Source organism: Oncorhynchus nerka, linkage group LG23, assembly GCF_034236695.1.
Source record: "Oncorhynchus nerka isolate Pitt River linkage group LG23, Oner_Uvic_2.0, whole genome shotgun sequence".
Classification (NCBI taxonomy): Eukaryota; Metazoa; Chordata; class Actinopteri; order Salmoniformes; family Salmonidae; genus Oncorhynchus; species Oncorhynchus nerka.
The window spans coordinates 37581573-37597523 of NC_088418.1; the positions used below are offsets into that span (position 1 = coordinate 37581573).

The window sequence follows — 15951 nt, forward strand, 5'->3', positions numbered from 1 at the left end:
CTCTTCATCTTCCAGTATTAATTGCACTGATTGGTTAGAGCGTTATCTGAGATTATGATCACAATTAACATGACTGCTACTGAGTGTAAAGCAATGAGAAGTAATTTACACCCTCATAATACCTTTTCATCTATGCTCTCTAACCTTCTCCATCTCTCTCCCTGTCTACATAACTTTTGTGGAGAAACTCAACATAGAAAGATACAAAAATACCTGAGACAGTTTCATTTTCTATGTTTTATTTCGGACGTTAATTTGAGTCAGCTCAGAGAACACTCAGAAAGAGTAACACCAACATCCTTAACACATTCATGGGACCTGGGACATGTTCATTAGGCACCAAATGGAAGAAAATAGACAAACAGGGAGGGACTACCTGAACCTATTTCTCCAATAAGAAAGGCAAATTTTTGTTTTCTGTTGCTAAATGTTTTTTTAACCGTTGCATGCCCTAATGAACACAACCCTGTCCACAGTATAAAATTAGGACCATTTTTTTCAGAATAGTAATTTAATAGGATCTCTATGGTCCACAGTCTCTCTCTATCGAGCTCTCTCTTTCTGAGCCTTCTCCCATCTAGTATGGACTGTGTTGATTTTTAAAGAGGGTTTGCAATGGAGGGTCCACAGAGATTTGAACACAGTTGAATGGGACACATGTAGAGGAAAAGGGAGAAAATGACAAAAAGAAAACATTCAATTCCAACAACATATTCACTCACTCATATACACACACAGGCACACACACTCAAACTGATGTGGAAAAGAACATATGAACAAAATTGTCTATTTAATGGGGATCAAGAGGAGAGAGAGCTGCATCCACACCGATTTTCTTCACTGAAGAAAGTACAGGCGCCACAACACTGGCGACAGACAGACAGAAGGAGAGCTATGCAGTTACAACCATATCCCTCTCAGCACCACCGGTCTTTCTCTTAGCCTCTACCTCCTTTCCTCCTACTCCACCACCTCCTTCCTCTCCGTACCAGGACGTCCAGAACACCTGCAGTGAGGATCCGCCCTCTGGATAACACATCACATGACATCAACAAAAAACTCACTGGGGTTGCCCATGGCCATGCGGAATGATTGTCGTGAGGCGGTGAGTTCAGGGGGCACGGAGGCTAGGTCTCGGCCCCGGGGCGACCCAGGGGGGGCCGTGATGGGGAGGGAGGGCGGCGGCTGGGCTGGCAGGCCGGGGGGTCCGTACACCAGGCTACCGCTGTGGGAATGGGTGCTGTGGACACTGTGGACACTGTGGGCCAAGCTGATCAGGCTGTGCATGCTGTGCTCGTTAGGGGGCACCGCCACTGAGCAATCACTGGGGGCATTTTCCTTCCTCAGCTCTGATTCGCTGCCACTCCCTGTGTGGCCTGTGGACTTGGACTCGCCACCACCAGCACCACCGCCTGCCCCCCCAGCAGCCTCTTCCTTCTTACTGCCACTGCAGTTGGACCCGCTGCTACGACTCTCTGCAAAGGAGAGAGAGAAAGGTTGAGAGTTAAAGGTGTATAGTCTACACAGAGTATTAAGGTGTGTACCCTGCATTCAGAAAGTATTCAGACCTGGTAACTTTTTCTTCATCAATGTACACACAGTACCCCATAATGACAAAGCGAAAAACATTTTTTAGAAATGTTTGCAATTTTTTTTAAAACAGATACCTTATTTACATAAGTATTCAGACCCTTTGCTATGAGACTCGATAATGAGCTCAGATGCATCTGCTTTCCATTGATCATCCTTGAGATGTTTCTACAACTTGGAGTCCACCTGTGGTAAATTCAATTGATTGGACATGATTTGGAAAGGCATAAACCTGTCTATATAAGGTCCCACAGTTGGAAAAAAAACAAGCCATGAGGTCGAAGGAATTGTCCGTAGAGCTCCAAGACAGGATTGTGTCGAGGCACAGATCTGGGGAAGGGTACCAACAAATCTCTGCAGCATTGAAGGTCCCTAAGAACTCACTGGCCTCCATCATTCTTAAATGGAAGAAGTTTGGAGCCACCAAGACTCTTTCTACAGCTGGCCGCCTGGCCAAACTGAGCAGTCAGGGGCGAAGGGCCTTGGTCAGGGAGGTGACCAAGAAACCAATGGTCACTCTGACAGAGCTCCAGAGTTCCTCTGTGGAGATGGGAGAACCTTCCAGAAGGACAACCATCTCAAATAATGTATGGACTAACATCCCACGTTTTCTGGTCTGTAGAGTTTAAACCATTTGTCATGTTCAGCCCGTGCTGTACATTGGCTGGTCCCGTAGTGGTCTCAAGGTTTACTATTCAGGTTCAGGTTCCCGACCACTATACACACCATCATAAAAAAGTAGATCTGTAACAAAGAGGTTTCAGTCTGCCCATACTGAAGAGTTTCTGCAAACTATTTGTGACTGGCTGTTAAGTCATAAAACCGGCCCAACAACTGCCTCTCTCCTAACCTGTGGGAGGAGAGGGGGGTCTGACTATCTGTCAGCCACTGCCAGGTGATCTGGCACCTTTGATCATCACCAAGGAGAGAGAGTCATGAAACCGCTTGGAGTTTGCCAAAAGGCACCTAAAGACTCTCAGACCAGGAAATCTGGCACCATCCTTACGGTGAAGCATGGTGGTGGCAGCATCATGCTGTGGGAATATTTTTCAGCGGAAGGGACTGGGCAAACTGAGCAAAGTACAGAGAGATCCTTGATGAAAACCTGCTTAGGACCTCAGACTGGGGTGAAAGTGAACCTTCTAGTAGGACAACGACCCTAAGTACACAGGCAAGAAAACGCACCAGTGGCTTCCGGACAAGTCTCTGAATATCCTTGAGTGGCCCAGCCAGAGCATAGACTTGAACCCGATCGAACATCTCTGGAGAGACCTGAAAATAGCTGTGCAGCAAGCTCACCATCCAACCTGACAGAGCTTGAGAGGATTTGCAGAGAAAAATGGGGGAAACTCCCAAATACAGGTGTGCCAAGCTTGTAGCGTCAAATTTAAAAGGACTCGAGGCTGTAATCACTGCCAAAGGTGCTTCTACAATGTACAGAGTAAAGGGTCTGAAAACGTATGTATATGTGATGTTTCCGTTTTTCTATTTTTTTATTATACATTTGCAAATAATTTGAGAAACCTCTTTTTCTTTTTACTTATGGGGTCCTTATTGTGTGTAGATTTATGAGGAAAAACAATGAATCCATTTTAGAATAAGGCTGTAATGTAACAAAATGTGGAAAAAGTCAGTCCAGTCATTTGGTTTGCCTTTCTGTGTGTGTCTCTCTGTTAGTTTGCGTGTATGTGTAGCGGAGCATCTCACCTTCGCTGTGCTGGCTGCCTGCACTCCCCCCCCTTCCAGGTTGGCTTTGGGGAGGCTCGTGCAGAGGGTGTGGGTTGTAGGGCTGTGGGATGGGGTACTGGTAAGGGAAGGCCAGGGGCCAGGGGGCAGCCCCAGGGTGGGGCAGGGGAGCAAGGGTGTCTTGGTCGGACGCCCCACTCGACCAATCGTGGTCTCCCAGTGAGAGGTTAGCCATATCTGAGGGAGAGGAGAGAAAATGGGAGGAGGGGAAGGGAGAGAGTGGAGGAGAAGGGGAAGGAGTGGAAAGGGACAAATGTGTTAAAGAAGAAGGAGAAAAGGAGAGGTGAAGAGTCATAAAGAAAGCTATCTTGTGGAAGACAAAGGGATAATAAGACTCATTGCCACAGAGGTCTCCGAAGATGGAGAGTTGAAGAGTCATAAAGAAAGCTATCTTGTGGAAGACAAAGGGATCATAAGACTCACTGCCACAGAGGTCTCCGAAGATGTAGTAGCACTGCTCAGAGAAGGTGATCTTGTTGACGGTGTGCCGGATGTAGCCGGCCTTCAGCAGGTTGCTGGCGTACTTCCTGGCCTCACGGCGGTCAGTGAAGCCCTCCATGTGATGGTAGAGCCAGTCCACCACGTCCGAGCCTGGGACAGAGACAGACAGATGGAGAGAGTGAGAGAGACCTTAACAATAGTCCCTATGAAAGCGAGACAATACAGACAGAAGAGAGAGTGAAGAGAGCAGAGTAAAGAGAGAAAGAATACCTATGAAGGCGGAGGGGATTGTGATCTTGAGCCACATCCTGTCTCGCACCTCCAGGCCAGACTCTGGATTGGCCATCGCTTTGGCGATTGCTGCCATGTCGCTGTGAATGGATAAATGAAAGTCATCGAGCCCTGGGAGGGAAAGAAGGAAAGAGCAACAGTCAGATAGCTGCAGCAGTGAAACAACCCAGCAGGCAAAACTGTAAAAAACTGGTTGAAATGACATCCTAACAACATTATTTCAACCAGTTTCTGGTTGTAATAATAATTTCGCCCAGTCTTGCCCACTGGGAAACACCAAGGGAGCCATTCATTCATTCATTCATTCAGCAGCAAGCGGGAAATGAAGTAAGCAGAAGTGGCAGTCGTGCAGCAACCCACTAGGGAAAATGTATTGACAAGATGGCAGGATTGACTTTTCTGTCATCAGGGTCAGGTTATACAGACTAAAATAGGACACATTTTTCTACGCGTCTTTTTAGAGACCAGAAAAATACGTGTTTGCCTGGTTGTAATCTGGGATGTTGCTTCGACCAGAAAACAACCCAAATTATGTTATTTTCTACCAGATGTCTTGATGTCGACACAACCAGATTTCGACCACAAACTTTTGTCATTGGGTTGTCCCATGCCAACTCTTGCCCGCTGGGGATGGTGGAGAGGGAAAGGGAGGGGTGACTTACGCTCAGTCTCAGGGATGGAGCTTGTGATGGAGGAGCTGGTGGAGGTGATGGTGGTCAAAGAAGGGCTCATACCATACACTGGGTACGCCCCAGTCATTGCTGCGGTGTGGGACACCCAGGCAGCAGGGTCTATGGGACGGATCGGCTCACCTACACAGAGAAAGAGTTGTTTTGTCTCTGTGGAACATGGTAAAACACATTTACATCGATTTCCCCCCATAAAAGCAAATGAAATGTCAAATCTTAGAGGTGACATTTGATCCTCCCAAGAGGAAAATATATCAGTCTAATTACATGATGCTGTGTGTGAGTACTCACTTCTCGGCAGTGTGAAGCATCCTCGAGGGTTAGGATCCCAGCACTTAGCCACAGTCAGGGTAATAGGGCTGTCAACAATTACACACAGCAAACACTCAGTTTACACGCAGTTTATAGACACACAAACCAGCAGCAATGTGTGATACTCAGTACGTATCAGTGTGTAGGTTTCAGTGTGTGTGAGACTGCTCCTTATCCTGGTTTATGCACAATCTCCCTCAGTACTCTGACTGCATCATCACTGTGTGATACTCAGTAGGTTTCAGTGTGTGAAAGACTGCTCCTTACCCTGGTTTATGCACAATCTCTCATGCTGCTGTTCCAGTTTCAACTGACCTGAGCCCCAGGACTACCTGACATGATGACTCCTTGCTGTCCCCAGTCCACCTGGCCATGCTGCTGCTCCAGTTTCAACTGTTCTGCCTTACTATTATTCGACCATGCTGGTAATTTATGAACATTTGAACATCTTGGCCATGTTCTGTTATAATCTCCACCCGGCACAGCCAGAAGAGGACTGGCCACCCCACATATGCTCTCTCTAATTCTCTCTTTCTTTCTTTCTCTCGGAGGACCTGAGCCCTAGGACCGTGCCCCAGGACTACCTGACATGATGACTCCTTGCTGTCCCCAGTCCACCTGACTGTGCTGCTGCTCCAGTTTCAACTGTTCTGCCTTATTATTATTCGACCATGCTGGTCATTTATGAACATTTGAACATCTTGGCCATGTTCTGTTATAATCTCCACCCGGCACAGCCAGAAGAGGACTGGCCACCCCACATAGCCTGGTTCCTCTCTAGGTTTCGTCCTAGGTTTTGGCCTTTCTAGGGAGTTGTTCCTAGCCACCGTGCTTCTACACCTGCATTGCTTGCTGTTTGGGGTTTTAGGCTGGGTTTCTGTACAGCACTTTGAGATATCAGCTGATGTACGAAGGGCTATATAAATACATTTGATTTGTGTAGGTTTCAGTGTGTGAGAGACTGCTCCTTACCCTGGTTTATGCACAATCTCCCTCAGTACTCTGACTACATCATCACTGTGTGATCCTCAGTAGGTTTCAGTGTGTGAGAGACTGCTCCTTACCCTGGTTTATGCACAATCTCCCTCAGTACTCTTACTGCATCATCATTGCTCATGTTTTCAAAGTTAATGTCGTTCACCTGGAGAAGAGGGGAGGAGAGACGGGGTGATGTAGAAAAGGGAGAGAAAGAAACCAGGAAATCCTACCAACAAAGTCAAATTAAAGACCCCAAAACCATTCCTCCTATTGTCACTTTCTTGACACTTATAAATACTTTAAAGCACGACTTAAGTCATTTTTGGGGGTTTCTGTACTTCACTATTTATATTTTTAGAACATTTTACTTTTTACTCCATACATTTTCCCTGACACCCAAAAGTACCCAAAAGATTTTGAATTCTTAGCACGTGGACTGGGATATGTTCCGTATTGCGTCAGACGACAACATTGAAGAATACGCTGATTCGGTGTGCGAGTTCATTAGAACGTGCGTTGAAGATGTCATTCCCATAGCAACGATTAAAACATTCCCAAACCAGAAACCATGGATTGATGGCAGCATTCGTGTGAAACTGAAAGCGCGAACCACTGCTTTTAATCAGGGCAAGGTGACTGGAAACATGACCGAATACAAACAGTGTAACTATTCCCTCCGCAAGGCAATCAAACAAGCTAAGTGTCAGTATAGAGACAAAGTAGAATCTCAATTCAACGGCTCAGACACAAGAGGTATGTGGCAGGGTCTACAGTCAATCACGGATTACAAAAAGAAAACCAGCACCGTCACGGACCAGGATGTCTTGCTCCCAGGCAGACTAAATAACTTTTTTGTCCGCTTTGAGGACAATACAGTGCCACTGACACTGCCCGCAACTAAAACATGTGGACTCTCCTTCACTGCAGCCGACGTGAGGAAAACATTTAAACGTGTCAACCCTCGCAAGGCTGCAGGCCCAGACGGCATCCCCAGCCGTGCCCTCAAAGCATGCGCAGACCAGCTGGCTGGTGTGTTTACGGACATATTCAATCAATCCCTATACCAGTCTGCTGTTCCCACATGCTTCAAGAGGGCCACCATTGTTCCTGTTCCCAAGAAAGCTAAGGTAACTGAGCTAAACGACTACCGCCCCGTAGCACTCACTTCCGTCATCATGAAGTGCTTTGAGAGACTAGTCAAGGACCATATCACTTCCACCCTACCTGACACCCTAGACCCACTCCAATTTGCTTACCGCCCAAATAGGTCCACAGACGATGCAATCTCAACCACACTGCCCTAAACCATCTGGACAAGAGGAATACCTATGTGAGAATGCTGTTCATTGACTACAGCTCGGCATTTAACACCATAGTGCCCTCCAATCTCGTCATCAAGCTCGAGACCCTGGGTCTCGACCCCGCCCTGTGCAACTGGGTACTGGACTTCCTGACGGGCCGCCCCCAGGTGGTGAGGGTAGGCAACAACATCTCCACCCCGCTGATCCTCAACACTGGGGCCCCACAAGGGTGCGTTCTGAGCCCTCTCCTGTACTCCCTGTTCACCCACGACTGCGTGGCCACGCACGCCTCCAACTCAATCATCAAGTTTGCGGACGACACAACAGTGGTAGGCTTGATTACCAACAACGACGAGACGGCCTACAGGGAGGAGGTGAGGGCCCTCGGAGTGTGGTGTCAGGAAAATAACCTCACACTCAACGTCAACAAAACTAAGGAGATGATTGTGGACTTCAGGAAACAGCAGAGGGAACACCCCCCTATCCACATCGATGGAACAGTAGTGGAGAGGGTAGTAAGTTAAGTTCCTCGGCATACACATCACAGACAAACTGAATTGGTCCACCCACACAGACAGCATCGTGAAATTTGGCTTGTCACCAAAAGCACTCACACACTTCTACAGATGCACAATCGAGAGCATCCTGTCGGGCTCACCGCCTGGTACGGCAACTGCTCCGCCTACAACCGTAAGGCTCTCCAGAGGGTAGTGAGGTCTGCACAACGCATCACCGGGGGCAAACTACCTGCCCTCCAGGACACCTACACCACCCGATGTCACAGGAAGGCCATAAAGATCATCAAGGACAACAACCACCCGAGCCACTGCCTGTTCACCCCGCTATCATCCAGAAGGCGAGGTCAGTACAGGTGCATCAAAGCTGGGACCGAGAGACTGAAAAACAGCTTCTATCTCAAGGCCATCAGACTGTTAAACAGCCACCACTAACATTGAGTGGCTGCTGCCAACACACTGACTCAACTCCAGCCACTTTAATAATGGGAATTGATGGGAAATGATGTAAAATATAGCACTAGCCACTTTAAACAATGCTACCTAATATAATGTTTACATACCCCTACATTATCCATCTCATATGTATACGTATATACTGTACTCTATATAATCTACTGCATCCTTATGTAATACATGTATCACTAGCCACTTTAACTATGCCACTTTGTTTACATACTCATCTCATATGTATATACTGCACTCAATACCATCTACTGTATCTTGCCTATGCCGCTCTGTACCATCACTCATTCATATATCTTATGTACATATTCTTTATCCCCTTACACTGTGTATAAGACAGTAGTTTTGGAATTGTTAGCTAGATTACTTGTTGGTTATTACTGCATTGTCGGAACTAGAAGCACAAGCATTTCGCTACACTCGCACTAACATCTGCTAACCATGTGTATGTGACAAATAAAATTTGATTTGATTTGAAGAAAAGAAATGGTACAATTCACACACTTATCAAGAGAACATCCCTCAAAATCCCTACTGCCACTGATCTGGCGGACTCACTTAATTTGTAAATTATGTCTGAGTTCTGGAGTGTGCCTCAGAAATTACAGCCCAAATAAATGCTTCAAAGAGTTCAAGTAACAGACACATCTTAACATCAACTGTTCAGATGAGACTGTGTGAATCAGGCCTTCATGATCAAATTGCTGCAAAGAAACCACTACTAAAGGACACCAATAAGAAGAAGAGACTTGGGGGCTACTGAGTGGCGCAGTGGTCTAAGGCACTGCATCGCAGTGCTAGCTGTGGCACTAGAGATGCTGGGTTTGAGTCCAGGCTCTATCGCAGCCAGCCGCAACCGGGAGACCCATGGAGCGGTGCACAATTGGCCCAGCGTCATCTGGGTTAGGAGAGGGTTTGGCTGACAGTGCTGTGCTTGTCCCATCGTGCACTTGCGACTCCTGTGGCTGTCTGGGCGCAGATGCACGCTGAAACGGTCACCAGGTGCACGGTGTTTCCTCCGACACATTTGTGATGCTGGCTTCCGGATTAAGTGGCCATCATTTTCAAGATGCAGTTGCAGCTTGGTTGGGTTGTGTTTCGGAGTACGCACGGCTCTCGACCTTCGCCTCTCCTGAGTCCATACGGGAGTTGCAGCAATGAGACAAGACTGTAACTATCAATTGGATACCACGAAATTGGGGAGAAAAGGGGGTAAAAGTAAAAAATGTTTAAAAAAAGAATAAGAGACTTGCTTGGGCCAAGAAACACGAGCAATAGACATTAGACCGGTGGAAATGTTTCCTTTGGTCTGCAGTCCAAATTGGAGAATTTTTGTTCCAACCGCCGTGTCTTTCTGAGATGCGGTGTGGGTGAATGGATGATCTCTGCATGTGTATTTCCCACCATAAAGCATGGAGGAGGAGGTGTGATGGTGCTTTGCTAGTGACACTGTCTGATTTATTTAGAATTCAAGGCACACTTAACCAGCATGGCTACCACAGCATTCTGCAGAAATACGCCATCCCATCTGGTTTGGGCTTATTGGGACTATCATTTGTTTTTCAACAAGACAATGAGTGATGGCGTGCTGCATCAGATGACCTGGCTCCACAATCCCCCGAGCTCAAGCAAATTGAGATGGTTTGGGATGAGTCGGACCGCAGAGTGAAGGAAAAGCAGCCAACAAATGTTCAGCATATGTAGGAACTCCTTCAAGACTGTTGGAAAATCATTCCAGGTGAAGCTGGTTGAGAGAATGCCAAGAGTGTGCAAAGCTGTCAACAAGACAAAGGGTGGCAATTTGAAGAATATCAAATATAAAATATATTTGGATTTGTTTAACACTTTTTTGGTAACTACATGATTCCATATGTTATTTAAATATAATTTCAGCAATTACATTAACTTTTGATACTTATGTATATTTAAATCAAATACTTTTAGACTTTTACTCAAGTAGTATTTTACTGGATCACTTTCAATTTTAAGTAAGTCATTTTCTATTAAGGTATCTTTACTTTTACTCAAGTATGACAATTGGGTACTTTTTCCACCACTGTTAAACACAAACGCTCAACAAACACCTGCAACAGCATGTCTCCAGGCTCGATGCGTCCATCGGCGGCCACCGCTCCTCCCTTCATGATAGAGCCGATGTAGATTCCTCCATCTCCTTTCTCGTTACTCTGACCCACAATACTGATGCCCAGGAAGTTATACTTCTCTGCATGAAGGGAGGGAGGAGGAGGAGAGGAGGAAGGAAGAGTAATGACAAGAGAAAGAAAGAGTGTTGAACAAAACAAAGGATACCTTCCCTACAGATGTAAACCAATAGCTAGAGTGAAGGATACATATGAATCCCTCTGAAAGGGGAGTCTTTGGCCTCAGATGTAAACCAATAGCCAGAGTGAAGGATACATATGAATCCCTCTGAAAGGGGAGTCTTTGGCCTCAGATGTAAACCAATACCCAGAGTGAAGGATACATATGAATCCCTCTGAAAGGGGAGTTTTTGGCCTCAGATGTAAACCAATACCCAGAGTGAAGGATACATATGAATCCCTCTGAAAGGGGAGTCTTTGGCCTCAGATGTAAACCAATACCCAGAGTGAAGGATACATATGAATCCCTCTGAAAGGGGAGTTTTTGGCCTCTGATGTAAACCAATAGCCAGAGTGAAGGATACATATGAATCCCTCTTTGAAAAGGGAGTCTTTGGCCTCTGATGTAAAACCAATAGCCAGAGTGAAGGATACATATGAATCCCTCTTTGAAAAGGGAGTCTTTGGCCTCTGGGCTCGTATACACAAAGCGTCTCAGAGAAGTTCCGATCTACTGGTTGAATCAACGTTAGTTGACAACTCAACCAAATGTAAATCCAAATTAGACGTTGAACTGACTTCTGTGCCCAGTGGGTGGTCTCTGAATCTTGAAGTCAATCCATAAATCACCAATAATATATAAAATATCATATAGACGTAAAGTTATTTACATTACACAGATATAGATGAACAGTACTACTCACCCATATTTAAAGTGACAGTGATGATGTTCAGTGACATGGTGGAATCTGTGACGCTGCTGAAAGAGGACGACTGGACAGAAAGAGGGGGAGGAGTAGAGGAATGACTGAAAGAGATAGAGGTGAGGACATGCACAAGGACCACTGGCATCTGTGTGGTCTGTGTGTGTCTTACCCTCTCCATCCGAGGCGCTTTGGGTTTCCGCCGCCGCCGCCGATGTCGTCTCATGAGCCTCGACGAAGTGCTCTGCTCCGTGGAGCCACTGAACCTGCGGGTGATGACATCTCAGCGGCGATACAACTCACTGTGGTGTCATGACACACAATGCACACTCATCTGCTAGTGGTTGATTGGCCACATGTGACTCCACCCATGTGAGCCAATCTTAGACGTGGCCATTGAGCTCAAAGGGAAAAGCAACAGTCTTTTGTATGGCTTTTCTAGAGCATATGATTTGTGGGCACTTGAATAAGAGTAGATAGCGATCACGTAGAGTGTATACATCAAATGGATTATGTAATGTTTTCATGTGATAGAACACCTTTTTAGTGTCTTGGGTAAATGTACACTACTTGATCAAATTATTCGGCCACATGCTCATCAAACATATCATTCCAAAAATCATGGCCATTAAAACCTCTTCAACCTATGGGGGCGCTATGTCATTATTGGATAAAAAAACGTGCCCGTTTTAAGCGCAATATTTTGTCACGAAAAGATGCTCGACTATGCATATAATTGGCAGCTTTGGAAAGAAAACACTCTGACGTTTTCAAAACTGCAAAGATATTATCTGTGAGTGCCCCAGAACTGATGCTACAGGCAAAACCAAGATGAAACCTCAAACAGGAAATGAGCTGAATTTTTGAGGCTCTGCTTTACTATCGTCTCCTTATATGGCTGTGAATGTGCCGTGAACGAGCTTATGCTCTCTGCCGTTCGTCCAAGATGTCTGCAGCATTGTGACGTATTTGTAGGCATATCATTGGAAGATTGGCCATAAGAGACTACATTTGCCAGGTGTCCGCCCGGTGTCCTTTGTCTAAATTGGTGCGCAATTCTCAGTGGCAATCATTTTACCATGCCATTCAGAGGGAGAAGCACACTTCCAGGAACGATACATCATTGAAGAGATATGTAGAAAAACACCTTGAGGATTGATTCTAAACAACGTTTGCCATGTTTCAGTCGATATCGTTATTTTGGAAAAAGTTTGGCGTTTTTATAACTGAATTTTCTGGTTTTTTTGGTAGCCAAACATGACGCAGAAAACGGACCGATTTCTCCTGCACAAATAATCTTTCAGGAAAACTGAACATTTGCTATCTAACAGAGTCTCCTCATTGAAAACATCCGAAGTTCTTCAAAGGTAAATTATTTATTGAATGTTCTTGCTGGTTTTTGTGAAAATGTTTCCTGGTGATGCTAACGCTAAATGCTAATGCTAAATGCTAAATGCTAGTTTGCTATGGTTGAGAAGCATATTTTTGAAAATCTGAGATGACAGTGTTGTTAACAAAATGCTAAGCATGAGAGCTAGCATATTGATTTCATTTCATTTGCGATTTTCATGAATAGTTAACGTTGCGTTATGGTAATGGGCTTGAGGCTGTAGTCATGATCCCGGATCCGGGTTGGCTCGACGCAAGAAGTTAATATGGAGTTGGTCCCCCCTTTGCTGCTATAAACAGCCTCCACTCTTCTAAGAAGGCTTTCCACTAGAAGTTGGAACATTGTTGCGGGGACTTTCTTCCATTCAGCCACAACATTTACATTTACATTTAAGTCATTTAGCAGACGCTCTTATCCAGAGCGACTTACAAATTGGTGCATTCACCTTATGACCTCCAGTGGAACAGTAGTGCATCTAAATCTTTTCAGGGGGAGGGGGGGTGAGAGGGATTACTTTATCCTATCCTAGGTATTCCTTAAAGAGGTGGGGTTTCAGGTGTCTCCGGAAGGTGGTGATTGACTCCGCTGTCCTGGCGTCGTGAGGGAGTTTGTTCCACCATTGGGGGCCAGAGCAGCGAACAGTTTTGACTGGGCTGAGCGGGAACTGTACTTCCTCAGTGGTAGGGAGGCGAGCAGGCCAGAGGTGGATGAACGCAGTGCCCTTGTTTGGGTGTAGGGCCTGATCAGAGCCTGGAGGTACTGAGGTGCCGTTCCCCTCACAGCTCCGTAGGCAAGCACCATGGTCTTGTAGCGGATGCGAGCTTCAACTGGAAGCCAGTGGAGGGAGCGGAGGAGCGGGGTGACGTGAGAGAACTTGGGAAGGTTGAACACCAGACGGGCTGCGGCGTTCTGGATGAGTTGTAGGGGTTTAATGGCACAGGCAGGGAGCCCAGCCAACAGCGAGTTGCAGTAATCCAGACGGGAGATGACAAGTGCCTGGATTAGGACCTGCGCCGCTTCCTGTGTGAGGCAGGGTCGTACTCTGCGGATGTTGTAGAGCATGAACCTACAGGAACGGGCCACCGCCTTGATGTTAGTTGAGAACGACAGGGTGTTGTCCAGGATCACGCCAAGGTTCTTAGCGCTCTGGGAGGAGGACACAATGGAGTTGTCAACCGTGATGGCGAGATCATGGAACGGGCAGTCCTTCCCCGGGAGGAAGAGCAGCTCCGTCTTGCCGAGGTTCAGCTTGAGGTGGTGATCCGTCATCCACACGGATATGTCTGCCAGACATGCAGAGATGCGATTCGCCACCTGGTCATCAGAAGGGGGAAAGGAGAAGATTAATTGTGTGTCGTCTGCATAGCAATGATAGGAGAGACCATGTGAGGTTATGACAGAGCCAAGTGACTTGGTGTATAGCGAGAATAGGAGAGGGCCTAGAACAGAGCCCTGGGGGACACCAGTGGTGAGAGCACGTGGTGTGGAGACGGATTCTCGCCACGCCACCTGGTAGGAGCGACCTGTCAGGTAGGACGCAATCCAAGCGTGGGCCGCGCCGGAGATGCCCAACTCGGAGAGGGTGGAGAGGAGGATCTGATGGTTCACAGTATCGAAGGCAGCCGATAGGTCTAGAAGGATGAGAGCAGAGGAGAGAGAGTTAGCTTACAAGAGCTTTAGTGAGGTCAGGCACTGATGTTGGGCGATTAGGCCTGGCTCGCAGTCGGTGTTCGCATTTCATCCTAAAGTTGTTAGGTGGGGTTGAGGTCAGGGTTCTGTGCAGGCGAGTCAAGTTCTTCCAGACCGATCTCAACAAACCATTTCTGTACGGACCTCGCTTTATGCACGGGGCCATTGTCATGCTGAAACAGGAAAGGGCTTTCCACAAATTGTGACCACAAAGTTGAAAGCACAGAATCGTCTAGAATGTCAGTGTACGCTGTAGTGTTAATATTTCCCTTCACTGGAACTAAGGGGCCTAGCCCAAACCATTATTTCTCCTCTACCAAACTTTACAGTGCGGCAATATGCATTGAGGCAGGTAGTGTTCTCCTGGTATCCGCCAAACCCAGATTCATCCGTCGGACTGCCAGATGGTGAAGCGTGACTCATCACTCCAGAGAATGTGTTTCTACTGCTCCAAAGGCGGCGAGCTTTACACCACTCCAGTCGATGCTTGGCATTGCACATGGTGATCCCAATGAACCCATTTCATGAAGCTCCCAATGAAGACCATTTCATGAAGCTCCCGATAAACAGTTATTGTGCTGACGTTGCTTTCAGAGGCAGTTTGGTATTCGGTAGTGAGTGTTGCAACCCGAGGACAGACGATTTATTTACACGCCACGCGCTTCAGCACTCGCTGGTCCTGTTCTGTGAGATTGTGTGGCCTACCAATTCACGGCTGAACCGTTGTTGCTCCTAGACGTTTCCATTTCACAATAACAGCACCTACATTTGACCGGGGCAGCTCTAGCAAGGCAGAAATTTGACGAGCTGACTTGTTGGAAAGGTGGCATCCTATGACGGTGCCACGTTGAAAGTCACTGAGCTCTTCAGTAAGGCCATTCTACTGCCAATGTTTGTCTATGGAGATCACATGGCTGTGTGCTCAATTGTATACCTGTCAGCAATGGGTGTGGCTGAAATAGACAAATCCACTCATTTGAAGGGGTGTCCACATACTTGTATATACAGTGTACGTGGGTGTGAGTGTAATTGGTTCTAACCCGTCAAGGCCTATTACAACCAACACTGGCAGCAATGAATGAGGTGATCTCTTCGTATTTAAGGGATGTTCCACTCAAATTACAACTTAACCCGATTTTTCCATTTATCATACTGGCTGTAGTTGTTTTGGGATATTTAGTCCCCTCACTGAGATAATTAAAAGCCATTTTTCTGTTGATCCGTGTGTGTGTTTGTTTGCTTGTGTTTGTGTTTGTGTTTGTGTTTGTGTGTGTGTGTGTGTGTGTGTGTGTGTGTGTGTGTGTGTGTGTGTGTGTGTGGTGCTCACCGACTAGATGCATCATCGTCTTCAGAGTTGAAAAAGCTTGTTGTCTCCAGCTCAGAACTCATCAGCGTGGATGAGCTCTCGTACCCCGCCAGCTCCGGTCGCCGCGTCTCCCGCTCTGGACGTGTGTGACCATTCAACCTGCCACCTGAGGAGGACGCCAGGCAAGCGGAAGAGAGGAAAAGTAAACCGAAT

At 46.7% G+C, this 15951-nt stretch overlaps 1 protein-coding gene across 2 annotated transcripts in view; it reads right to left on the reverse strand.

Moving 5' to 3' along the window:
* Nucleotides 1-222: 222 nt before the first annotated feature.
* Nucleotides 223-15951, reverse strand: part of LOC115106790 (segment polarity protein dishevelled homolog DVL-3-like) — a 54872-nt gene continuing 39143 nt past the window's right edge. Inside the window, exons 5-15 of one of the 2 annotated variants that reach the window (XM_029629882.2) lie at nucleotides 15760-15904; nucleotides 11526-11619; nucleotides 11354-11423; nucleotides 10413-10552; nucleotides 6134-6210; nucleotides 5049-5116; nucleotides 4803-4880; nucleotides 4048-4179; nucleotides 3760-3927; nucleotides 3298-3513; nucleotides 223-1475 (exon numbers count right to left, since the gene is read on the reverse strand). In XM_029629882.2, coding sequence (XP_029485742.1) covers nucleotides 1039-1475; nucleotides 3298-3513; nucleotides 3760-3927; nucleotides 4048-4179; nucleotides 4803-4880; nucleotides 5049-5116; nucleotides 6134-6210; nucleotides 10413-10552; nucleotides 11354-11423; nucleotides 11526-11619; nucleotides 15760-15904 — 1625 coding nt within the window. In that variant the 3' untranslated portion in view covers nucleotides 223-1038. Of the gene's footprint in view, nucleotides 1476-3297; nucleotides 3514-3759; nucleotides 3928-4047; nucleotides 4180-4730; nucleotides 4881-5048; nucleotides 5117-6133; nucleotides 6211-10412; nucleotides 10553-11353; nucleotides 11424-11525; nucleotides 11620-15759; nucleotides 15905-15951 lie in introns of both variants that reach the window. The other variant, XM_029629881.2, reaches the window with a different exon arrangement.